The sequence below is a fragment of the Staurois parvus genome, unplaced genomic scaffold (genome assembly GCF_062004578.1).
Source record: "Staurois parvus isolate SC_StPar_1 unplaced genomic scaffold, SC_StPar_1.0 ptg000151l, whole genome shotgun sequence".
Classification (NCBI taxonomy): Eukaryota; Metazoa; Chordata; class Amphibia; order Anura; family Ranidae; genus Staurois; species Staurois parvus.
In genome coordinates, this window is record NW_028317947.1 from 22,043,712 (window position 1) to 22,067,425 (window position 23,714).

Here is a 23,714-nt window from a genome sequence, read left to right on the forward strand (position 1 = left end):
AACTACTAAGCAACTTATTCACTCCCTTATTATATCTCGCCTCGACTACTGTAACTCCCTCCTCACTGGCCTACCTCACCGCAGGCTATCCCCAGTACAGTCCATCATGAATGCTGCTCCCAGACTCATTCACCTTACTAAACGCTGTATATCCGCCACCCGTCTCTGCCAATCCCTCCACTGGCTTCCAATTGCCCAACGGATAAAATTCAAAACACTAACACTGACATATAAAACCGTTCATAACACTGCCCCTAATTACATCACCGACCTTGTCTCTAAATACCACCCAAACCGTACTCTCCGCAAGACCTCCTACTCTCTAGCTCCCATGCTCGTCTCCAGGATTTCTCAAGGGCTTCACCTATCCTCTGTAACTCCCTACCCCAATCTATCAGGCTATCACCTACTCTGCTCACCTTTAGGCACACTCTGAAAACCCATCTCTTCAGGGAAGCCTACCCCGACCCCAGCTAATACTGGAATCAACTACTCCTTCTACCACTCCATCCCCCACAGCTAATTACCTCTTGTACCACTCTCCCCTCCCTCCTAGATTGTAAGCTCCAAGGAGCAGGGCCCTCTAATCCCTCCTGTATTGTTACTGTATTGTCTCCCTCCATAATGTAAAGTGCTGAGCAAACTGTTGGCGCTATATAAGTCCTGTATAATAATAATCTACTGAGGACTCCATCTGTAAAATGTCCCTGGCTCTGCTCCAGCCCAGCCTGGATGGTTCCCATTTCTCCTATTTCATTCTCCATACTAAAAACTAATATCCAAAAGGGAGACTGGAACCTGACTACAAGTGTGCAGAATTCATGTGGGAAACTGTTGGATAGTTTAAAGTCGGCAATACACAAAGATCTCTCTCCTCTCCTAGTGGGCTAAACAGTATGGAATCCCTTGACAGTGGCTATTGTTTTCTGAAAGCTTTCACCCTCGACCATCAGAATATCTGACCAATGACTGCCGCATGATTGGACGCAGTCCCTGTTGGGCCAACTTTTTTTTTGCTCAGCTACTTCAATTTCTCAAAGTTTAACTCAACATAGTTTAACAGGAACGGATTTAGCTTTAGTAATGTACTCTTAAAAGTGTACCTCATAAATGCATAGTAGCAATTTCTAGCTTGAATGAAATTACGGGGCTGATGTATGAAAATGTGTTGGAGGAATATATTCTTCTGGATAGCAACAATTCTGCTTTCAACTGTAATTACTTCAGTGCAGTATTGAAAATAAACTACAATTTCTGTAGCTGCTGTGGGTATTGAGAAATGTTTGCTAGGGCACTTTTCCCTTCTGCCTATATATAATGAGTTGCCTGCTATAAGTAAACTAAAATTTCTCTAAAGGTCATAGAAAGCAAATGTAAGACGTTGCCTGTAGCAGTTAGATTAAGTCTTGTCAGTCCCACCTCTGCACTAGAAAAGTGACAACTGAAATCTAGTTGCTATGGACAGCTACCCCTATTATGGAATGCCTGTGTTAATAATGGCAGAGCTTGCGGATTCATGAACAGCACCTCCAGTCTTGCACACAAATATCTTCTGTAATAAATTAAGAGTTGTATAGTCACCAATGTGTTTATTTCCCTGGTCAACCCACTGCCTACTTCCCTAATTAGATTAAAACAGTGCTCAGTAACTGTGACCTAGCAGATGGTATAGAAGTGCAATACTCAGCATTCCCTGTTATGGGAGACCGTGGCCATGCAGCCCTCATTAACAGCCTTATTGAAACACAGCATTCATTTGCTCCTGTACGTACGAAATGTACTTCTCCGACTTGTTGAATTTCTTTTCTAAATACTTGGCAGATGTCTTGCTGGGGATTTTCACCATGGACAGCTCCTTGTTGTATCTAGTAAGATTACAGGGCATCATACACATACAATACCCTCCATCCTTCTCGGTCAGTAAACCTGCAAAAAAACCAGGACAACAGAGCTCACAGGAGATTGGAAAAAGACTTTTACGCTCAATGTCTGTATACAGACTCTAGTGACTTGCAGATACCTAAAAAAAAAAAAAAAAAAAAGGCATAGATTGGTGGAAATGTCCCTCAAAGATGTGTTGTGTACATATTGATAGTAGGAATTGCAATGTATCCAAGCAGCACAGTTATCATCCTTGCACTGTCTTGTTAAAGGGCCTTCTCTCATTAACCACTTCCCGACCGGCCGTTGTATATCAACGGGCGGATGGTGGCAGTGCAGGGTCGGGTGGCTGTTTATAAACGGCCTCCCTGCACCCTGCTTGTGCGCGCTCCCTGGGAGCGCGCAGCACCGCGATCTGGTGCCCGCTGTGTCCTCCGGTGAAACACCGATCGTCGGACGGGACCTCTGTACGAGGTCCCGATCATGTGATCACTGATTGGCCAATCAGTTATCACATGCAAAGTAGCAAGCAAGATGTCACTTGTGACATCATTGCTTACTACGTGTGAATTCTGTGAATGATCACAGAGGTCACATGGTACAAGGCTATTCACAACAGCCTTGTACCATGTGACAAGCTGTGACCAATCACAGCTCACTCTGTATTTCTCAATGACTGCAAGAATGCAGACAGAGAGAACGAGAAATGATTGCTTTTACATCCTATATGGCTGTAAAAGCAATCGGTGTAAAAAAAAAAAAAAAAAAAAATCTTTATCACCCCTCACAAGTAGTACAGTGTCACCATGGTGACACTGTACTGCTAGGGTGACAGTATGTAGAAACAAAAAATAAAAAATAATAATATAAAAAAATAAAATAAAAATGTAAAAAAAAATATTTAAAAATTATAATTTTTGGTTATAAACTAATTTGGATTTTTTTTTTACTAAAAAAATAACGGAATAAATTTTGGCCAAGATTTATGATGAAATATTATTTGCAAAATTAAAAAAAAAAACACTTTTTCAAAATTTTTGGACTTTATAATTTATATAGCAAAAAAAATAAAAATCCCAGCAGTGAATAAATACCACCAAAATAAAGCTTTATCTGTCTCTAAAAAATGGTAAAAAATTCATTTGGGTACAGTGTCGCATGACCGCGCAATTGTCATTCAAAATGTGATAGCGCTGAAAATTGCCCTGGTCAGGAAGGGGGTAAAAGTGTCCGATCTGGAAGTGGTTAAGACACATTCTGATACTTACGTTAGTTGCACTGAGAATACAATTAAATATTTTTAATACATATATAACTGAGTTATATAAATGAAAAACAAAGTTCATCAGTGCTCCTGTGTTATGACAGGAGCACAGGCTGACCATTCCATAACTAGGTATTCACCTTCTTGTTTTACATGAAGGCTAAAGTCTTTGGAGGATGTGATTTGAATAGGAGGAATGGTGTCCTTGGGGACCTTCTTGCATCGGGGAGGGATGCAGAGCTCTGCAGGAAGCACAGTGTGACAGCAAGTTTATTAACCAATCCTGCCCTCCCTAGTTTATCAGACGGGAAGAGGAGGTGAAAGGGCAAGGAGGAAGGAAAACCACTACTGGAGGCAGAATCCCCCAGTGGTAAATGAAACACTGAGCTAAGCATTATCCTCACCAGGAAAGTGTATTGTCAAAACAATTTCAACCTAGCTTTTATAAATATTAAAACCTACATGTAGTCAAAATATAAAACACAAAAATCAGCACAAGGGACATGGCTTGCTATTAATGTCCTGTGTCGTATGTGCTGCTGACTTCTAGTGTCCTTGAAATTTTCCTCCATCGATCCCACCTCCTCTATTGTAATTTTCTGGTGCAGCAGGGGTTAATAGAACTGATGGCATTGTCATTTGCACTCATCAAAAATGCCCCAACTATGCCTGCCCTTTCCACCCAGCTCTGCCATTCAAAGAAGCCATTTCTACAGCTTCTATAAATGAAACAGGATCTTTGAATGAAGGATGGACGGATGATTGAATGGCCTGCTCCAGGGGCGGACTGACCATTTGGAAACTCAGGCACTGCCCGGAGTCAGTAGGGGTCCCCATGAGATGCCCCTGGTACCTTTTTCATAGGCTTTTTTGAGTTTGGGCAAGGACACAGGGGCCCCATGATCCCCTATTGCCGGGGGCCCCATGAGTTGTCAGTCCGCCCTTGGCCTGCCCCTTCCATTCATAGATCATGTTTCATTCATAGAAGTCAGGCACTCTTGATAGTAACTTCATATCCCTTGTGTTTATTTTTGTATTTCTCATTTTGGCTACACCTAGGTCTCACCTGCAGCTGCTTTTCTGGGACTATCTATGAAAAAAAAAAAAGAACAGTATTTTTAAAAACAGAAGAAAAGTGAAGTCCCCTCAATGTGGAGAACTTAACAACGGCGATCCTTGTTTTATTTTCTAGGCTCACTTAATCAGTTTTTTAAGTTTTTTTTTCCTGTTTTGGGAAGAATATAATTCTCCAGTTCATACAACTAGGCTTTAAATCGAAGTAATTAATTGCATATGATGATGACAGGTTAATAGAGTAAACAGCATTTTCTCTGTCATAAAATTAATTTCTAAAATATTAGTAAACTGCACAATGATGAAAGGATGAGTAAATTATATTTCGCTTTCCAGCCCAGACTAAAGGATCTGTAGATTGGGAGATAATAAAGGATGGATATCTCACTGTTTATTGAATGATCTGCTATAATTAGACTCTCAGATGCAGTGAGAAAGAAACAAGCAAATAATTAAAATGGTTAAATGAGGAAAAAATGCTGATTTGAGACAAAAACAATTACACCCTATTAAAAAGATGTTTCAAAATAATAAACATCAAAAAAAATTTGGTCCAATTTGCATAAACAGCTGAAATGAATGATAGCAAGATGTGTTAATGAGTAGGCGCACGTAATCAGGTTTCTTGTGAGTTCTGGGTATTAACAATGCTAAGAGATTTGCTGTTCTTAGTCTGCGTGGAACACTGATTTAATCAAACGTCTGTTTTTAGACGAGATGTGGGTATTGTCTCTATCTGGGTTTATTAGCTCAGATCAACAATTCTGCCTATACTAATCTATTCATCATGTAAAGCAATGGAACATAGACACTCATGGTAATGTATAAAACTCCATAGATCCTGCCTGTTCTACTGTTGATCTAATGGGCCTCCTCCTGTATGCCTACATTTGTCTATATGGGAGAGACTGGTCAAATCAGGGTGGTTCTCACTGAAGCTGAGAAATTTTGGGGAGAAGATTCTCTCATCTGATAGAATGATGACAGGTGTTCAACCCTAGCCTACATGCAAAGTAACCAAAGCAAATATGTCTGCAGAGAAAGGTTTGGATTTCCTCGCCCTCCTGGCACTGTTTTTGCTTACTAAATGGAAAATGTGAGGCTTGCGTAAAAATAGTCTCTATACATAAAATCCAATCCAAATTGAAATTTTAGACCCATTTTATTAAATGAAATCTGTCACAGGAGAACCATGGAGACTGCCTTTGCTGACTTCTCACTCTGAACCTGCTACTTGCCTGGGCGATAGGCTAACCATCTGGCAAGAGTATGTAGGGATTCGCTGCCCTCTACTGGCAGTTACTGTAAATGCCTGAAAATATATTCAGCATGAACTTCCTGTCTCTGAGTTGTTGGGTAAGAAACCCCAGAAGGAAGAAGTGGATAGAGACTGAGAATGTCTGAGACACATGCGAGAGTTGTTGCTGAACACAGAACAGAATACAGGGATTACTAGGCAAGTGCCCCCCCCCCCCCCATTCCCAAAAGAGGGCTACAATTCTAATTGCTTTTCACTTCCTGCAGCTAGATGGCCTCCTAATATCAAGTCTCTCCTAACTAGGTTTGCCACCTCATCCCATTAAAACCGAACACATATTAATGACAGGTTCTGTGGCTGATTAAGGTGGCAATTAAACTCACTTAGCGCCTTATCGATGTTAAATTAGCCTCAGAACCTGTGTCATTAATATGTGTTTGGGCTTAAAGGGATGAGGTGGCCACCCTACCCATAACACATGCTTGTTTATTACCACTATTCTTTGATCATTTTAAATGTTTCTATCAGGAACCCTGTTAAACCATATTGCTGACCTTTCCTTCAGAAAAAAAGTGAGTTGTCCGGATCTCCTGCTGATTCAGTACTTTGATACACTTACCAGGAAAAGTGTGTAACAAATGACATGGGTATTCCTGCTCTGGGTACCTGTTCCAGGTCCGTGACACAGAAAGCACTGAATTCATCAATTTTGCCTCAAATGCAGACAACTAATATTAAATAGTAATGGAAAAAAAACACTCCGTTCTGCTGTGCTTTAAAATGTATACTATAAAACCCTAAATTGATCTGATGAATTGAAATGCCTAAACCCATCAGAAGTACCTGTGTCACACGTCACTGGATGAGATCCTTTCTTGTATAAGACGGACAGTATTCCTCTCTGGATACGTCATGTTTTATAAAACATGACAATACTTTCCATAAAAAGCAATGCAATTACTGCCGACATACAGAACTTTACCTACATTTATGCCAGCATATAAATCCTATTAAAGTTAGCATATTGCAGAGTCAACAAATACATTGAGGTTGTTTTACTAAAGGCAAAGAGGCTGTTTAGTGTGCGGGCGAAGTTGCAAAAGAATTTTCTCAAGATTTTACTGGATGTGTTGAAGTTTCATTTTGCAAAGAATGCCCAATAATGTACAAGGAAAATAAAAAAACAAACAAACTACATTTTCCCTTGCTCATGAATGGATGATAGAAGTCAGCAGCACTTCACCTGTGTCACTAAGCTGGGGCAACCTCCCTTGCAAAGTGAGCAGTCTCTTTTTGTCTTTAGTAAATATTTAACCATTACAAAATGTCTGACTTTGTTCTGGATGTATCTTTAACAGGGACAATCCCATTCACTGCAGATATTGAGAATGGTTTGTCTCCTGACAACAGTTCAGGTGTTAAACTCACTTAGTGCTGGTTCCGCACATTCTTTATACTGCTCGGGGGTACAGAACGGGGCATCACCTGAAAGGAAAGACCATATATCAGAAAAAGCATATAGATAAAAAAAACACAACTGCATTGTTTTATCGCAAACAAATGATTGTTCAATAGAATGTGTTTAGGTTCTGCACTAATCTATAGCACCCTGCCAGCTTTTGTCTGTCTATTAGAATCTAGAAAGTAAACTAAATGTCTGATTTGATGATGTGGTTTAGTGCAGTGATATCTATCACCCCGTGGAGTGAGGACACTTAAATGTCAACTCCCTAGAGCTACTCTAGCAGCTTCTGACCACGTACCAAAGGCTAAAATCAATTGTAATTTCGCTCCTCCACCACAGATTTGTGAAAGTTTGAAGCCAATAATTGACACATTTCATTGTATTATTAGTACTATAGCTAGCACAGTTGGTGTTTCTTGCAGATCACAAAGTCTCAAGGGCTAGTGCGTAGTGTATCAGCGCATAGTGTATCAGCGCGAAGTGTATCAGCGCGAAGTGTATCAGCGCGAAGTGTATTAGGCTTTCACACTGATCCGTTTTTATTCCACCTTTGTGTTAAAAAATAAAAAAAAAAAATAAAAAGCAGAGGGAAAATGTGAGACTCTGTATTCCGATGGAACCTTTCACACTGATCTGTTGCGGATCCAGTGAGTTTTTTAAAATAATGCTTGCTGCATTTTTTGTGCAGGTTTGGTGAGGTAAATAAAGAATGCACCTCCCCATTGAAATCAATAGATAATGCGGCAAAACATATCAAAAAGGCACCCGTGTTGCGATTTTAGTGCATTTTTTGAGTCATATGTTCTGTAAAAAAAAACCACACTACAAACACAGTAAAAATGCATATGAGTTTTTGCCATGGATCAGTGTGAAAGTAGCCTAAAAGCATCAAAGAATCTTCGAATATCAGAGCTGAGCGGTCCAGACACCACCATCCTAGATTTGAACAGTCAACTATAGAGAACATATTTAGCCAGTACACTTTATAGTTGTCAAGTTGAAAAAGTATTCATACCCCTTGAAAATTTTCCACATTTTGTCATGTTACAACCAAAAACATAACATGTATTTTATTGGGCTTTTATATGATAGACCAACACAAAGTGGCACATAATTGGGAAGTGGAAGGAAAATGCAGAGAAAGGGGGTTCTACAAAGTATTAACTCAGGGGGGGCTGAATACAAACACACGCCACAATTTTCACATATTTGTAAAAAAATGTGAAATCATTTATCATTTTCCTTCCACTTTGTGTTTACGTTTTTGGTTGTTACATGACAAAATATGGAAAATGGTCAAGGGGTATGAATACTTTTTCAAGGCACTGTATGTATGACTAGAGGGAGATCTCAAGGTATACAAAAAGGGGGTACAAGAGTTAGCAGATCCCTTTACGTTTTTGGTTATAACATGACAAAATGTGGAAAATTTCAAGGGGTATGAATACTTTTTCAAGGCACCGTAGCTCTTTGTTTCATCCATGGACTGTTGTTTAACAGATGTGTTTCCCTATTGGTATTTATTGATGAAATATCAATATATTCAAATGGTCATAAACTATCAATTTCACTGCATCGTTTGAGATGTTTTCTCATATTTCCTGATTGGAATCTGAGAAACTTGTCAATTGCTCTCCCCATCTCACTGAGTTTATAAGCTACAGTTGAGTGTACAGAACATTCTGTTCAGCATTCGAAGAATATTTTTACTGCACCAGTGGCCGGTTAAGGGTATATATATGGGGATGTATACTGTATATATCTTACATTTCTGTTAATCTCTGGGCATATTTTACACAATTTTAATATTTTATACATTAATTGATTTATTGCATTGCCACTTCTAGCGCCCCATTCCTAAATACACCCTTTGTCATACAAATTCAAAGAAAGTCCACTTAAACTGCAAGTTACTTAGTGATAACGTTGGAACAACACCCATCCTGGTTTACTTTATTAATAACTAAGAAAAAAAAAAAAGATATGAAGTTTGCCCATTAGAAATAGTACCTAACTAGCTGTTCCTATTCTAGAACGCCTGTAATCTAAACCCCAAACTTGTGTCTCCTCTCCAACCTTTACCACTAGCCTTTCTTGTTGTAATACAGTAGCACACGCTTTGTCAGCATTGTTATACATATGTTTTGTTGTAACACATCCAAACACACAGCCAAGAAATCACAGTAATGTGAATATAACATTCTAAGGTCACTATAGGTGGGACATTTGAAGACTGTAAGCCCTCATGCACACGGGGCGTTTTGATAATGCTGGTAAGGTTAGCTGTGTAAAGTCACATTAAAAGCGTGATTATTTCAGCGTTTTTGCATTAGCACTTATCGGCGTTTTGTAGCTTTTTTTTTTACAGAAAATGTTTTACCAAAATTTACCAAAATTTTTACAGCTAATCCTCTAGAAACCCACTAGTCCTGGGTTTTTTTTCTCCTGCCAAAAAATGTTGATTACAGTCTATGTGTGCATGGACACACAGGATAATATGCTGGGGGGTTTACTGGCTGTAAAAAAGAAAAAAAAAACACCAAAAGCCAAAAACAGCCGCTGTAAAAACGTCCAGTGTGCATGAGGACTTAATTGCAAATTCATTTATGGATGCATTACATTTCCAATTGATGAGATCAGCAGTGCATCCATTACATAATGAAACATTTACATTTTAATAATAGAAATTCTCTCCACCTGTTTACATCAGGCTTTTTTTTACATCACCTAAAGATTCTTCAATTTTTGTGGGGCTGAATATAAACCAGGCATTGACTGTGTCTATGGCATTGGGTCAGCAAGTGAAGGGTTAATGCTTCTGTTTTGTGCAGCAGGGATTGCACACCAAATACAAGATCGTTAATGAGTACGGGTCAAAAGGAAGCACATCCTACATTTCCAGAGAGCAGATTCAAACAGGCAAAATTAGATGTTTTAGAGGCGTAGCTTCCTCGCATTCAGAGTAAGGAGCAATTCATGCAATACGTCACATTTTTGCTCTCTGAGTCTGCATGTCTTGTATGTGGCCAACAACAGCTAAACAGTGATCTGCTTCTTAGAGGTCTTTGAATAATGTACAGCAATTATTGTAATTATGACATCTAGTGCCAGAGAAAATGATTTTACAACCAATCAATATAACAAAAAAAAAAAAAAAAAAAGAAAAAAAGAAAAAAGGTTCTCTTCATGGAAAAAGATCAGAACACAGATTAATGCCATAAACAGTTATTGTTGCTCTTCCTTTATTAATTGAAAGGCAGTCATTGTCTCTGTACTGGAATAAGGTGCGGAGGTCTAGTAATGCCTCACCTGGCATGTGCACCATTTTGCAGTTGCAGTTCTCTACAATGTATCTGGTTTCACAGTCGATCCTACAAGCTGAGATACTGTATACTGGGAAAAAGTCCGAGCCCAGATCGGAGAAACGGCAAGTGCCCCATGGTGAGGGGAGATATGTAAGCTGAGAGGAGGGAGGGGCAGTGATCGAGGAAGGAGAGTATGGGAGGCAAGGTGGTAGATGAGATGGTGATGGGGTAAAGGGACACAATGAAAGATAAGAAAACAGAGATATTAAGTCAGAAACAACATGGTGGATATCACGGTTAGCACATATTATGTTTGCTTTCTAACCAGCTATTGGATGCAGATAAACACTCATTTTGAAATCCCACAAAGTTAACATTCAGTAGTATAGCCCATCACAGTGAAATGCAACCAAAATTGTATTCTTTTCTGAATTCACCCATCTTCTGTTCGGCTTCTTCAGCCACCCTTGACGAAAAACATGCTGTGGTTTTTTTAAACTGCTTATGTGCCAAGATTGAGGGCTTATTCACACTGTTTGCCTGCAGTGATACTAATAGATACATTTTACTAAATGAATATACATTTAAAGTAAAAAATAGCGAGTTTGCATCTGCATGCTGCAGTTTAGTGTGTTCTTAAAGAGAAACGATGACGGTCTGTTTGCATCCCTGCATGCGAATTACAACTTGTGTTGCTATGATTGGGCCCTCCAGGTTAAGGCCCCTTTCACATGAAGAGTCAGATCCAGGGGCGGACTGACCATTTGGAAACTGGGGCACTGCACGGGGTCAGTAGGGGCCCCCATGAGATGCCCCTGGTACCTTTGTCATAGGCTTTTTTGAGTTTGGGCAAGGACACAGGGGCCCCATGATCCTCTATTGCCCGGGGGCCCCATGAATTGTCAGTCCGCCCCTGGTCAGATCAGTCCTGCAGGTCAGTTTTTCAGGTGGACTTGATCAGACCCTCTATTCACCTTATGGACTGGCGAGTATAAATGGACTTGTGTTTGTTTACACCCATCCACCTCCAATCCGATCTGATCAGGACTGCTGAAACTAAATAAATAAATAATACAGATGGGGATCCATCCCCCCTCCATGTAGGCAGATCGGATAGGAGGGCAGTGGCATATGAACGGACAGCAGAGTCCATTTACACTTGGCCACCCATAGAGCAGAGTGGGCTCTGCTCTCATCAGTAGAGGATCAGCAGACAGATCCCCTGCTGATTAAAACGGAGTCCACCCCGTGTGAAAGGGACCCGACTGTATAAAATTTAACTTTGTGGTCTTCGTAAATTTTGGTAAACCCTCATGCACGAGAACGATCTATAAAAATTGTGGCATTTTGGTAAGAAAGGTCATGTTTCTTGGACTCTCTCAGAAATGTGACAGTACTCCAACATTGAACACTGTCTTATAAGAGGATTTGTGACTTCAGGAAAGACAATATCATTTCTACAAACATACCAAAGTAATACTATCTAGCCATCAGGATTTTATATATTTTTTAGATATACAGTATAGACTGTTTTAGTGAGCACGGAGCAGTAATGTTTTAACTGCAAAGAAGTTCGCTGGAAAGAAAATTTGCTCTAGTCTGAGAGCGGATCAATTATAGCTACTGCAGAATAATTAGCGTTCCATCATTCTGTTATATACAACAGTTTTTCTGACACAAGTTCTACAAAGAATAAACAGTGAGCAGGCCTGATGACAGGTTTGAGCCCAGGCTGTGGAAATGATTTAGAATAGCTGAAGAAAAATACACCTGATGTTAATGGAGCCGTATTGAAAATGCAGTAAAATATGTAACACGCAGTTCATGGTCCATCCAGAATCCTTTTGAAATACCCTTTTAAAAGCTGAACGTGTATTAGAGATGCCTGTGCTAAGTGCTGGTTCCCATTGAATTGGAAATAGCGAAATTAAAGTTTTGATTGTGTTGTGTGCTGAAATATTTACAGTTTGTAAATATAAGAACCTCTGGTCTGTCAGATTCTTTGAGATGTGGGGACCATTGTGTCACCCAGCAGCTTTATTTGGACTTGGGTACCAGGCTAATGCATTTTAAGGTGACCAGGAAAGTACTTTGTCTGGTACATCTCTGTATCTGTAAATGCTCCATTCTACTTACCTGACAAGTTTGCCTTTAACTTATAAAATGCATCACCTCTTCCTTACATCTCCAAAAGACACCCTATCCCAACCTAAGAAGACACCAAACTTCGGGGGCATCTCTCGTAATTGTCTAGGTTTCTACAATATATGCTGCTATCTAATCTTTACTAATATGAGGATCATGCTATATATTCCAGCACAAATGCTTCTGCAAACTTGATCTATCCCTACCATGCCTGATGGTCTTTTCAAATTTCTTTAGTGGTTTTTACTCTCCACTTGTATGTCTGACCTCAGACACAGATTGACCCCCAAACTGATCCTCCTCCTCCTCCTCCTCCGCCAACCTCTTCACTCATATCCTCGACCCTCATAAAACACCTAGATTTCCTGCAGCCAATCTTATTCTTTGGAACCATCTTCCTAGTCTCATCAGAATAGTCTCCATCTTTAAACACCCCCTCAGGATCTCCTCTTTAAAAAAAAGCCTCTCCATCTTTCTTTCAACCCTAACTAGTCATTGCTGAGTAACCATCACCCGTCATAGAGAAACCCTGGACAGGGCATAGATTTCCTTGTGTCATATTTTTATTATCATACACTATTGTATGGTGCTCTTGATGGGGGGGGGGGGCTAAAACTGACAAGAATCTAAAGATTAGTCACCCCTCCCCCCTGGTCTGGATTATGATATCCCAAGCAGTTTTACAGAACCTAACAGTGTAATGAGCGTCCTAGTAAAGACGCCTACTGCATTGTCCTTATTGATCTTAGCTATGTGCACAGAGCATGCATTTTTGTTTTTCAGCTGTCACTTAATAAAGCGTGTACAGACACTGCTGAAGTGACACCAATTACCGCAGGTGAATTTTCACGTTTCTGGCTCATCTGACAAAATGTAAATAAAGTATTAAATCTTAGATTGCCATTTGTCACCTTTTCCACAATGAAATAACAGAATGTCCCTGAAGGTAAGGGTCCTTTCATTACAGCAGAGTCTGTTCCGATCAGCAGGCGATTCGTCTACAGATCCCCTGCTACATCGGAGCAGAACAGAATAGATGTCATTTTTGTGACATCCATGTCTGTTCATTTTTTTCCTCCATCACAAGATGCAGAACTTAACAGTTCCATGTTAGGTCTATAGGCAGGCGAATGGAAATAGACATGCATCTGTCTACATCCTTTTACCTCCAATCTGTCACAGTTATGTCCGAAAAACTGGGATGTAATTGGCTGTAAACGGATGCATTTCTGTTTACATCCACCTGCCCATAGACTAGTTTATGTTCAGATCCACCTCAAAAACTGACAGGCGTATCTGATCTAAACAACTGTGGAAAAGGAGCCTAAATCGTGCGGTGCTTTGCTCTGCTGGTTTTGGAACATTTTACAATGTATACAGTATATGCAGCTTGAGTAGGAGCTTCCTTGAGCTTTTCCGACTTTAACTGTTGGCTTTATTACCAGACCTCAGTTAAAGAAAGGTTAATTTGTGGGGGAGCTCTCATCATAGAATGAACTGGTTTTAAATCTATTGCAGCTGTTGACGTCAAGCTGTACTATTATATTCTAACTATCATATTTATGAATGACTTTGGAGTATGGAGAACCTGGAACATCGCATACTCTGACATTTTAAGTCATAAAGGCTGGCAGAGCTTTCTGGGAAAGCAGTCAGTTCTTAATGATGGTTGAAGAGTACATTCTGTCCATGTTATTTATTAATATGTATGACATTGGAAAAGGATGTTATTTACCTACTAGGTACACCTAGAATGTCAGCACACCTAGAATGTCTATCTGGAATTTACCATCTGCCAAAAAAAAAAAAAAAAGGAAATCTGTGCTTTCATTTTCTAGAGTACAGCTATTCAAGTACATAATTTGGTGGAAATATAAAAAAAAAAAAAAATTATATATATATATCCATCCTACATCCAATCACTTATGAATAGAAGAGAATGATCTTTTCTTCTGTGTATGGAGACATTTCATGGTTAGTCAGGGGTTTTTTTTCAGCGGGAACGTGGGGGAATGCAGTTTTGGCGCCTCCAGAACTGATTGTATGTAATGGCAAGGTGTACTAGGGTGTGCTGGAGGATCTATTGATGCTGGCTGCCTGGGAATCTATTGTCGATGGAGGGGATCTATTTTTGTGTGGCCGTCTATTGTTGCTGGAGAAGTCTATTGTTGCTAGTGGGGGATCCGTTGTTGCTTGGGGGTCAATTGTTGTTGGAAGGGATCTACTGTTGCTTGCTGCTGGAAAGTCTATTGATGCTGGTTGCTGGGATGTTGATCTGTTGTTGCCACTGGGGGCCTATTGCTACTCAGGTGGTATTTTGTTGTGGAGGTCCATTGTTGCTGGGGGGGAGTGGAGGTCTTTTGCTGCTGGTTTCTAGGGATCTATTTTACTGCTTTTCTTGTGATCATTAACAAATCTTGTACACATTACTTAGCACCACAAAATGATAGTTGGTTCTGTATTCTCCAAAAGGGGCAGTGCTGGGAGGTGGGTAGGAGATGGAACAAGGAATGGCGCTTGGAGGTGGGAAGGGGTAGCTGACACAAGAAATAGCTCAGAAGAGGGGAGTCCCTGCACCTATTCTCTGAGGGAAAAAGCCCTGATGGTATCACCATTTAACTTCATAAAAATAAAACTGAAAGCATCTGTTTCCCATAGCAGGCAACCAGATTCTAAAGATAATGCTGTCCATCATAGAGAAGTTTCTTTATACCAATAACTAGTAATGGTGTAACTTGGTTACTACAGGTGCCCATCCCAAAAGCTTAGTTTCAAATACAAAAATAGAGGCAATGTTTGGTGGAAAGGACTTTTTAGGCCCCATATATCAAACAATGAATACAACATTTTAACAAAACTTTATTTTTCCAAAGTTAAAAACCAAAACCTCTTCACGGTCCATATGCTATTGCACCTCACATACTGATGTTGAAACCGTGTCCTATATCCATAATGCACAGAGCAGAATTTTACTCTTTCATTACAGATATGCTTGTGGAAATATATCATGCCCACGTCTGGTAAGTTTTTAATTCTGAAATAATAAAGTTTTGACATCTCCTCTATTTTTTGTATTTGAAACTTTTAATTATAGCAGTCTTAATATATCAGTTGGAGCGTACCATGTTGTTGGGGTCTACAGTACAACCCATTTGTACCGCCTTTATTCCTGCCTTGTAATAAGATACAGGCAAATCGAGGATCATGTTTTTATCAGATCAGAGATAACAATACACAGTACATATTAGAATATGTACTGGTATGCTCTGGTTCATGCAAAAAAAAAAAAAAGTACTTATTCTAGGACAGGGCAGGAGAATATTTGCCTGCACACAGTTAATATTGTCCTATCCACCAGCATTGGTTGATGGTTTATTGATCCCCTCACCTGTAACCGTGTCCATTGCTTGGTCAAGAACAGTTGCAGTGTTTTCTCTAGGCAGTTGGCAGACCTTTTACAAGATATTTGAAGATGTCTGCAGCTAATGGCATAGAATGTCACTTATTATCACACATCTGGTATTGCTCATCTGTTAATTGCTGCAATGCCCAAATCACTTACTTTGCTAGAAAAATCAGGCCATTCTGGTCAGGGTCAGTAGAAGCCTGCGAATGCAGCATGGAAAGGCTTCTCTGCCTTTTACTGCCATGTTCTTGGAAAGTGTCGTCATACAAATACCATAGTGTTTTATTTCCTCATTTACTTTAGTCCAGTAAACGGATACGCACTTATTCATACTACTTCATCAATATGGCAGAGACAGGACAGGACAGGATTTGTTGGTGCAGAAATTAGCTATTTGGATTGTTTCCATCAAATGCTATTTACACAAGGAAAAATGCTGGTAAGCATTGCAGTAAGGTTAAAGCACCTTAAATCGATACTCCAGTTTTATTAAAAAACTACTATATATGCAGTAAATAAACGTATACTTTATATAGCCAAAGTAAAGGGCCAGATACTACCATTTACTTTTAGTTTAAAGCAGTATTAAACCCCAAAACATATTTTTTTTAATTGCAGCTTGCCAATTCTTAGTTGCAGTAGCTGCATTTCTTTTCTTTTTTTTTTCCCCTGGTGAATCAGCCAATAAACCAGCAAACACAAATGCTCCTGTGCTTGGGGATGGACTCAATGCAGGCTGCAACCACATTAAGAATGTCCTGGAACATGCACACCTTGCTGCCCGCAACAGACTGGGGGAATCCAAATATACTGAATGAGGAAAGAACAAAGAGGCCTAGTGCATTACTATAAAAAATGTTTAATAAGAAATAAAATAGGTGTAGTACTCACAAACGACAATAAAGTCAAGGCACATCATAAAAGAACAGCTGGGTCAACATCGCGCTGAGTAACAGTCCGTAATGGAGAATGTAGACATCCAATAGGCTGACGCGTTTCGAGGACTTGCCTCTTCCTCAGAGCCCTGAGGAAGAGGCTTTATTGTCGTTTGTGAGTACAACACCTACATTATTTCTTATTAAACATTTTTTATGGTAATGCACTAGGCCTGTGCGCCCTCTCTTTGTTCTTTCCTGAATCAGCCAATAAGTTGAAATATTTTTCTATTGCTTTAATAGACCAAGCTGTCCAGACAAAATAGTAATTACAGGGTTGGGATAAATCATATACCACTGACAGGGGTGCTTATAATGATGAACTTTTATTCATTCATGTAAAATCTACATCTCAAAAGAAAAAAAGTAAACTGCTTATGAAGTTTTAGCTGATGTTCAGCTTCAATTCTAACACTTCCCTCTCCCCAGGCTGACAATGCTACTGTCCAAAGGTATCTGCTTTACTACTTCAAGCAAAATGCAGACACCCCAAGACAGGAAGTTTGTTGCTGACCAGAACCAAAGCCTAGCAAAAGAAATGTCTGCAGCCACTGCATCTATTGATTGGGAAGATTCATTATTTTACAGTTTATTTTTAGGCTTTGTGAACTTGAGAAAGGGTGGGGATGCCCAAAACAGTCATTCAAATTGTACCATGTAGAACTTGAAGGAATTGAGGGGAGCAGTGCTTCAGCTGGGACAGTGTGGGAGCAGTGATAGGAGTCAGGTAAGTGTTTAGGAGTGAATACAAATTCTTGTATGCAGGACTTTTGGTGCACTTTCAGAAAATGCACCAAAAACCGCCTGATGCAATAGAAGTCTATGGTAAAGTGCAGGTAAGTCACACAAAACCCGTGGATATGCTGCACTGCACCCATGGTGTAGGAAAAACAGCTCCATATCAGTGTAAAAGTGCCCTAAGACATCTATGCCCAGCTATTATTCTTACCTGGGTTGTTGCTCCTGGATTGACTCACCCATTTTCTCCAATATATTAATGTGCACTGCTCAAAAGAAATTAAAGGAAGGCTTTTTAATCAGATTAGAACATCAAGTCAATTAAACTCCTGGGATTTTGATCTGGTCAGTTAAGTAGCAGAGGGGGTTGTTAATAATCAATGAAATTAACAGTAGGTGCACTAGATAGGAAACAATGAGACGACCTCCAAAACAGGAATGGTTTTACAGGAGGAAACTAATTACATTTTTTCCCTACTCGTCTTTTCTGTTTTTTTTTACTAGTTTTGCTTTTGGCTAGGGTCAGTGTCACTACTGGTAGCGTTAGGCGAGACCTGGACCCTACAGAGGTTGCACAGGCAGTCCAACTCCTCCAGGATGGCACATCAATACATGCCATTGCCAGAAGGTTTGCTGTGTCTCAAGAGCATGGAGGATATTCCAGGAGACAGGCAGTTACTCTAGGAGAGCTGGACAGGGCCATAGAAGGTCCTCAACTCATCAGCAGGACCGGTATCTGCTCCTTTGTGCAAGGAGGAACAGGATGAGCACTGCCAGAGCCCTAAAAAATTACCACCAGCAGGCCACTGGTGTGAATGTCTCTGACCAAACAATCAGAAACAGACTTCATAAGGGTGTCCTGAGGGTCCAACGTCCTCTAGTGAACCCTGTCCTCACTGCCCAGCACCATCAAGCTCGATTGGCATTTGCCACTGAACACCAAAATTGGCAGGTCCACCACTGGCGCCCTGTGATTTTCACAGATGAGAGCAGGTTCACCCTGAGCACATGTGACAGACGTGAAAGGGTCTGGAGAAGCCGTGGAGAACGTTATGCTGCCTGTAACATCGTTCAGCATGACCGTTGGTGGTGGGTCAGTGATGGTCTGGGAGGCATATCCATGGAGGGACACACAGACCTCTACAGGCTAGACAATGGCACCCTGACTGCCATTAGGTATCGGGATGAAATCCTTGGACGCATTGTCAGACCCTATGCTGGTGCAGTGGGTCCTGGGTTCCTCCTGGTGCACAACAATGTCCAGCCTCATGTAGCGAGAGTATGCAGGCAGTTCCTGGAGGATGAAGGAATTGATACCATTGAATGGTCCCCACACTTGCCTGACCTAAATCCAATAGAACACCTCTGGGATATCATGTTTTAGTCCATCTGACACTGCCAGATTGCACCTCAGACTGTCCAGGAGCTCAGTGATGCCCTGATCCAGATCTGGGAGGAAATACCCCAGGACACCATCCGTTGTCTCACTAGGAGCATGTCCTGATGTTGTCAGGCATGCATTCAAGCACGTGGAGGCCATACAAACTACTGAGTACCATTTTGTGTTGCTGCAATGAAATTTCAGCAAAATGGACTAGCCTGCTGCATAATTGGTTTCACTTTGATTTCGGGGTGTCTTTGAATTCAGTCCTCTGTAGGTTTATAATTTTCATCTCCATCAAACGATGGGGCATCCTTACGTTCCTAACACATTACCCCGTCCATATCAGTATAGATGTCCAACATGAGATTTTCCCCAATGAGATCTTATGTGTTTTCAAAGTGTCCTTTTCATGTACATGGGCACAAGAAGGATACCCAATATGTTATGGATGTGGAGCAACACTGGAATCAGCTTACTTACTATGAGAATGTAAGAATGTCATTCATATGATCTATAATCGCTGCTATCCTGCCATGACAGTTTATGAACTGCTAAAACTTTAGATTCAATAGTTTGCTGCAGCTGTCAGCTTTTAATGGTTTAGTGACAGCAACGAAAAATTAACTAACTAGGTTTTGGGTAACAATTGCTGTCTGCACCAGTGTCACGACTGAATTATATAAGATGTCGTGCAGCAGCATCGATCCCGGAATTTGTGTTGACTGTGAGGAAGAGTGTTTTTTTTTTTCCTTACAAAGTCTGCTGAATTCTAAACTCTGCTTATCATTTGATATCTGGGTCAGAGGGATTCTCGAGTCCCTTGTAATTTTAAGCTGCCATCATGTATGTAAATAGATAAGATGTAGGCAGCCTAGTGAATATGGAGCATCTCACAGATGTATATTAATCATCGTGTTCCTTCAGGCACAGGTAAACAGCCAACATAATCACTAGTACACGTTGACAGACATGCGTCCCACCCACAGAAATAGAACTGATCCATAACCAAGCCGCACGCAGAGGCCAGACTCAGCATGACACCCTCATTATAGTCTCTGTCCTTTCATGAAATGACATCAACCCCAAATTACACTTATCAGCGTCAAGAGATGTACCCTCAGCTGCGTGCTCCTAAGTGACTTCCCTAACATTCTCCCTATAATTGGCGTTCTCCAGTCTCCTCGCCCTGCCCACACTAGTCATTCTCTGCTGCCTTTCTGGGGGAAGATAAATTAGAACAGGACCCGCTTCCTGTAGCTGCTTTACAGAGGTCATTTGATTCTTGGCACTAGATTTACTGCATAACATGCATGAGAAGCACCCGACCTGATCTAGATACATTTCTCTAAGGCACTGTCATTAACCATGTTCAGAAATGTTTGCAAACCTTGAGCATTGCAAATATGAACATTCATCTTCCTTACATATTCAGTGTCAAGTCCCTATATGCTTACTTGTGCCTTTATTTTTTGAAATTGTATTAGATTGGATGGACAACATTAACGCAGCAGAACATGGAAAGCATTCAAAATAAAAACATTAACTTGTTCAGCTACATTGTGAATGTCTCCTTTCATCAAGCTACTGGAAACTATTCTTCTGAAATCATTTGGCATTAGAGAGGACCTGTCTTCGGCTTTACTACATAAAATGTGTCCCCAAAACTACATTACACAGATAAACAGAGAGGAGTCAACATTTTAATGAACCACGGAACTTTGCCTGTAAGCATCTTAGTGTAACCTGTCCCAGTGCAACACACGACTGCTGAGAAGCCTAGGTGCATTTTGATCACCAACGTAACATAAAACCTTGCCCCCCAAAAAGACACAGACGCTGATTAAGTTGGAACTAGGACAAGGCCACAGCTATATTGAACTTGCCAAAACGTAACATTAAAAAAAAAAAAACATAACAATGCCAGTCACGGTTATACCAACACAGATAGTCTAAGACAGGGGTGTCCAAACTTTTTTCAAAGAGGGCCAGATTGGATGAAGTGAACATGGTGGAGGGCCGAACATTTTTCCGAACATTCTTTGAACCATTACAATTAAATGCAAATAAATTATTTTATGCCAAGTTAATTGCAAACGACATACTTTTCATTTCATAACATTAAGATCAACTGAGTTTTCACAATGTATTGAAAATAAATTTTAAAAAAAACTTACCTGCACTAATGTGAAGGGTGAAAAAGGTAGCTGGAGCTGAAGTCTCTGCTCGGCAGCCGGGAGGGGAAGAGAAACACACTTCACGCTGGTAGCCCGGCCCTGACGTCACCGCCCTCTGTCGCTCCCAGCGCAGCGCAGTCACGCATGCACACTGCTCTCAAGCAGAAGACTGTCTGCCACAGAAGGGAGGGCCATGCAACAGCCGCATTTACTCAGACCAGGGAGAACGCGCCGCAGTCAGGCATGCGCACTGCCCTCTGCTCTCAAGCAGAAGACTGTCTGCCATAGAAGGGAGGGCCGTGGGAGGGCCACATTACAGAGAGCAGGGAGGGCTGTTGGAGGGCCGTATTAAACCGACCCCTGGGCTGTAAATGGCCCGCGGGCCGGACTTTGGACATGCCTGGTCTAAGAGGCCTGTCTTCACCATCGGTGCCAGACCGCCATTAAACTGACCCCAGAATTAAAGTTGAGGGCATAGCCCATAAAGCAATATCAATCGCTGGCGAGGTAAAACCACCAATAAAGCTGTGACGAAACTCACAACGGGTGGGTGGTCAACTCTTGCAACATCTGAATCCCCTCTGAGTAGGGGGACATGCCCCTGTGTAGCCTTTTTCTATAGTTCAGGCTCTACCCAGTCACCTCATGTCTTGGTGGCCAATCCTATTGGAGCCACTTAACCTCCCTAATTTATTTTTACGCCCAAGTAGCTGCCAAGCTTCCAGCAGTCAAGACTCCCTTTCTCTAGGAGGAGGGAAGGAGGGTGAAGGGGCCTTCATTCTTCCACCCTACCAAAGCAACAGCTTGTTTTATGATTGTACTCTGATCTTTGCATCCTGGCACAAACAAATAATCCCCTTTAACATATCAGAGAACCTTTCACGGCCATATGTAAGCATCTTAAAGTGGTATTACATCCAAAACCAAACGTGTAGTATATTGCAGCTTACCAATCATTAGATTAGTTTTCTTTTTTTTAGGCTTTTTTCCCCCCCTCTGTTTTTACCTGGTGATCTGGTCAGTAACACACCTCCTGCAGTAGAGCGCCCCCACCCTGGATGAAGGAGCAACAGAGGCATGTTTAGACAGCAGATGGTTATGACAGGTGCACAATCAGATTTAGATACGCGGACAAATTGGAGCCAATCATCAGCTAATATTTTATAATCAGTTACAGCAGTTTTGTTCTCTGGGGATAAAGGTTTTACATCAACAAAAGCTGGTCATTGTAAGCACCCCAACCAGTGTTAAATAGTTTTTCTCAACCATCTAACTGCTACATTTGCAGGAAAGTTTGTTCTTTTAAAAAACAAAATGCAGACTTACTAGCAAGATCAACAGGCGAAAATAGAAGAAAGAAAGCCAAAAAAAAGAAAACTGATCTTGCCAACACATCTAAGAATTGGTAAGCTGCAATGTAATATTTGCTTTTGGGTTTAATACCAATTTAATGCATAGACTATTGGGCAATGTACAGTAAGGCATAACTTTTAATCATCCATCATGCTTCTTGATATGACTATATGCAGTTAAAATACAAAAAAAAAACAAAAAAAAAACAAAAAAACCACAAAAATCATGTGTTTTATGTAAAGCAAGCCATAGATGATGCAATTTTCTTTTCTGCAACCACGGGTTGCAGGAAAGAAGATAGCTTGATTCCCCGATCAACACAGTGCTGATGGAGGAATCCCTACCACAGTGCCAGGGAGCCGTCCCTGCCAGCAAAACACAACAATCACTGCTGACAGCTATAACCACCGGCAGTGATTACATGCAAAAATCTGACAGGCTGGTTGCACTGGAGTCAGTCAATGGATCAATTTCAGTACAACCATCCTGCCCATAGATGGATTGTATCTCAGCCGGTTCAACAGGGGTCCATCTATGACCAGCTTACTAATCTCCCTGTGTATGAAGTGTGAGCATTTGTTACAATTGAGAGACCAATATTGCTTGTAATTGGGTAGGTCACCAAATTTTGTCCAATATTTGGGTTTTCTCTAATGATAATGCAGAGATGTATAGAGATAACCTAGCGCTTCTTACTGCCACTACATACAATTGCATTTTGAAAAATAAGATATATGTAATTGAAATCTAAGATTTAAAAGTGGTATAGTAATTTAAAAAATGATGTTGAAGAGTTCATTAAAAATGATACCAGGGGATTCTGCCATGAAGACCTTATTCAGGCCCTCCTTGTTATGGGGTGACAGTGCTCTGTCCCTGCCTCCCAACTCTGCTCATGGCTTTCCCAAGGAGACTACAAGAGGGCTGTTTAAACATGCCTCAACCAGGGGCGGACTGACAACTCATGGGGCCCCCGGGCAATAGGGGATCATGGGGCCCGTGTCCTTGCCCAAACTCAAAAAAGGTACCAGGGGCATCTCATGGGGCCCCCTACTGACTCCGGGCCTTTGGGCAGTGCCCGAGTTTCCAAATGGTCAGTCCGCCCCTGGCCTCAACCCCCATTCATCCCTACAGGTAGCCAATCTCATGGCGGCCTCCAGCAGTCCTGAGTACAGCTAACACCCACACAATAAATTGTTGTTTCAAGTTTGCACAATAAAAAAAAAAACTGGGTCTCCGGGACTTTATGCCATAATGAACTACTACTACTATGCACAGAATATTAGTACATCATGAAAGACTTACCTGGCAAGCGATCCTCTCCAGTGCTGC

The 23,714-nt window shown here is 40.9% G+C and overlaps 1 protein-coding gene across 2 annotated transcripts in view; it reads right to left on the minus strand.

Moving 5' to 3' along the window:
• ASIC2 (acid sensing ion channel subunit 2) overlaps positions 1 to 23,714 on the minus strand; it is a 655,219-nt gene that overhangs the window by 16,464 nt on the left and 615,041 nt on the right. For both annotated transcript variants that reach the window (XM_089674637.1, XM_089674636.1), the window contains exons 4-6: positions 10,252 to 10,402; positions 6,906 to 6,962; positions 1,773 to 1,926 (exon numbers count right to left, since the gene is read on the minus strand). In XM_089674637.1, the coding sequence (XP_089530763.1) occupies positions 1,773 to 1,926; positions 6,906 to 6,962; positions 10,252 to 10,402 (362 nt within the window). The remainder of the gene's footprint in view (positions 1 to 1,772; positions 1,927 to 6,905; positions 6,963 to 10,251; positions 10,403 to 23,714) is intronic.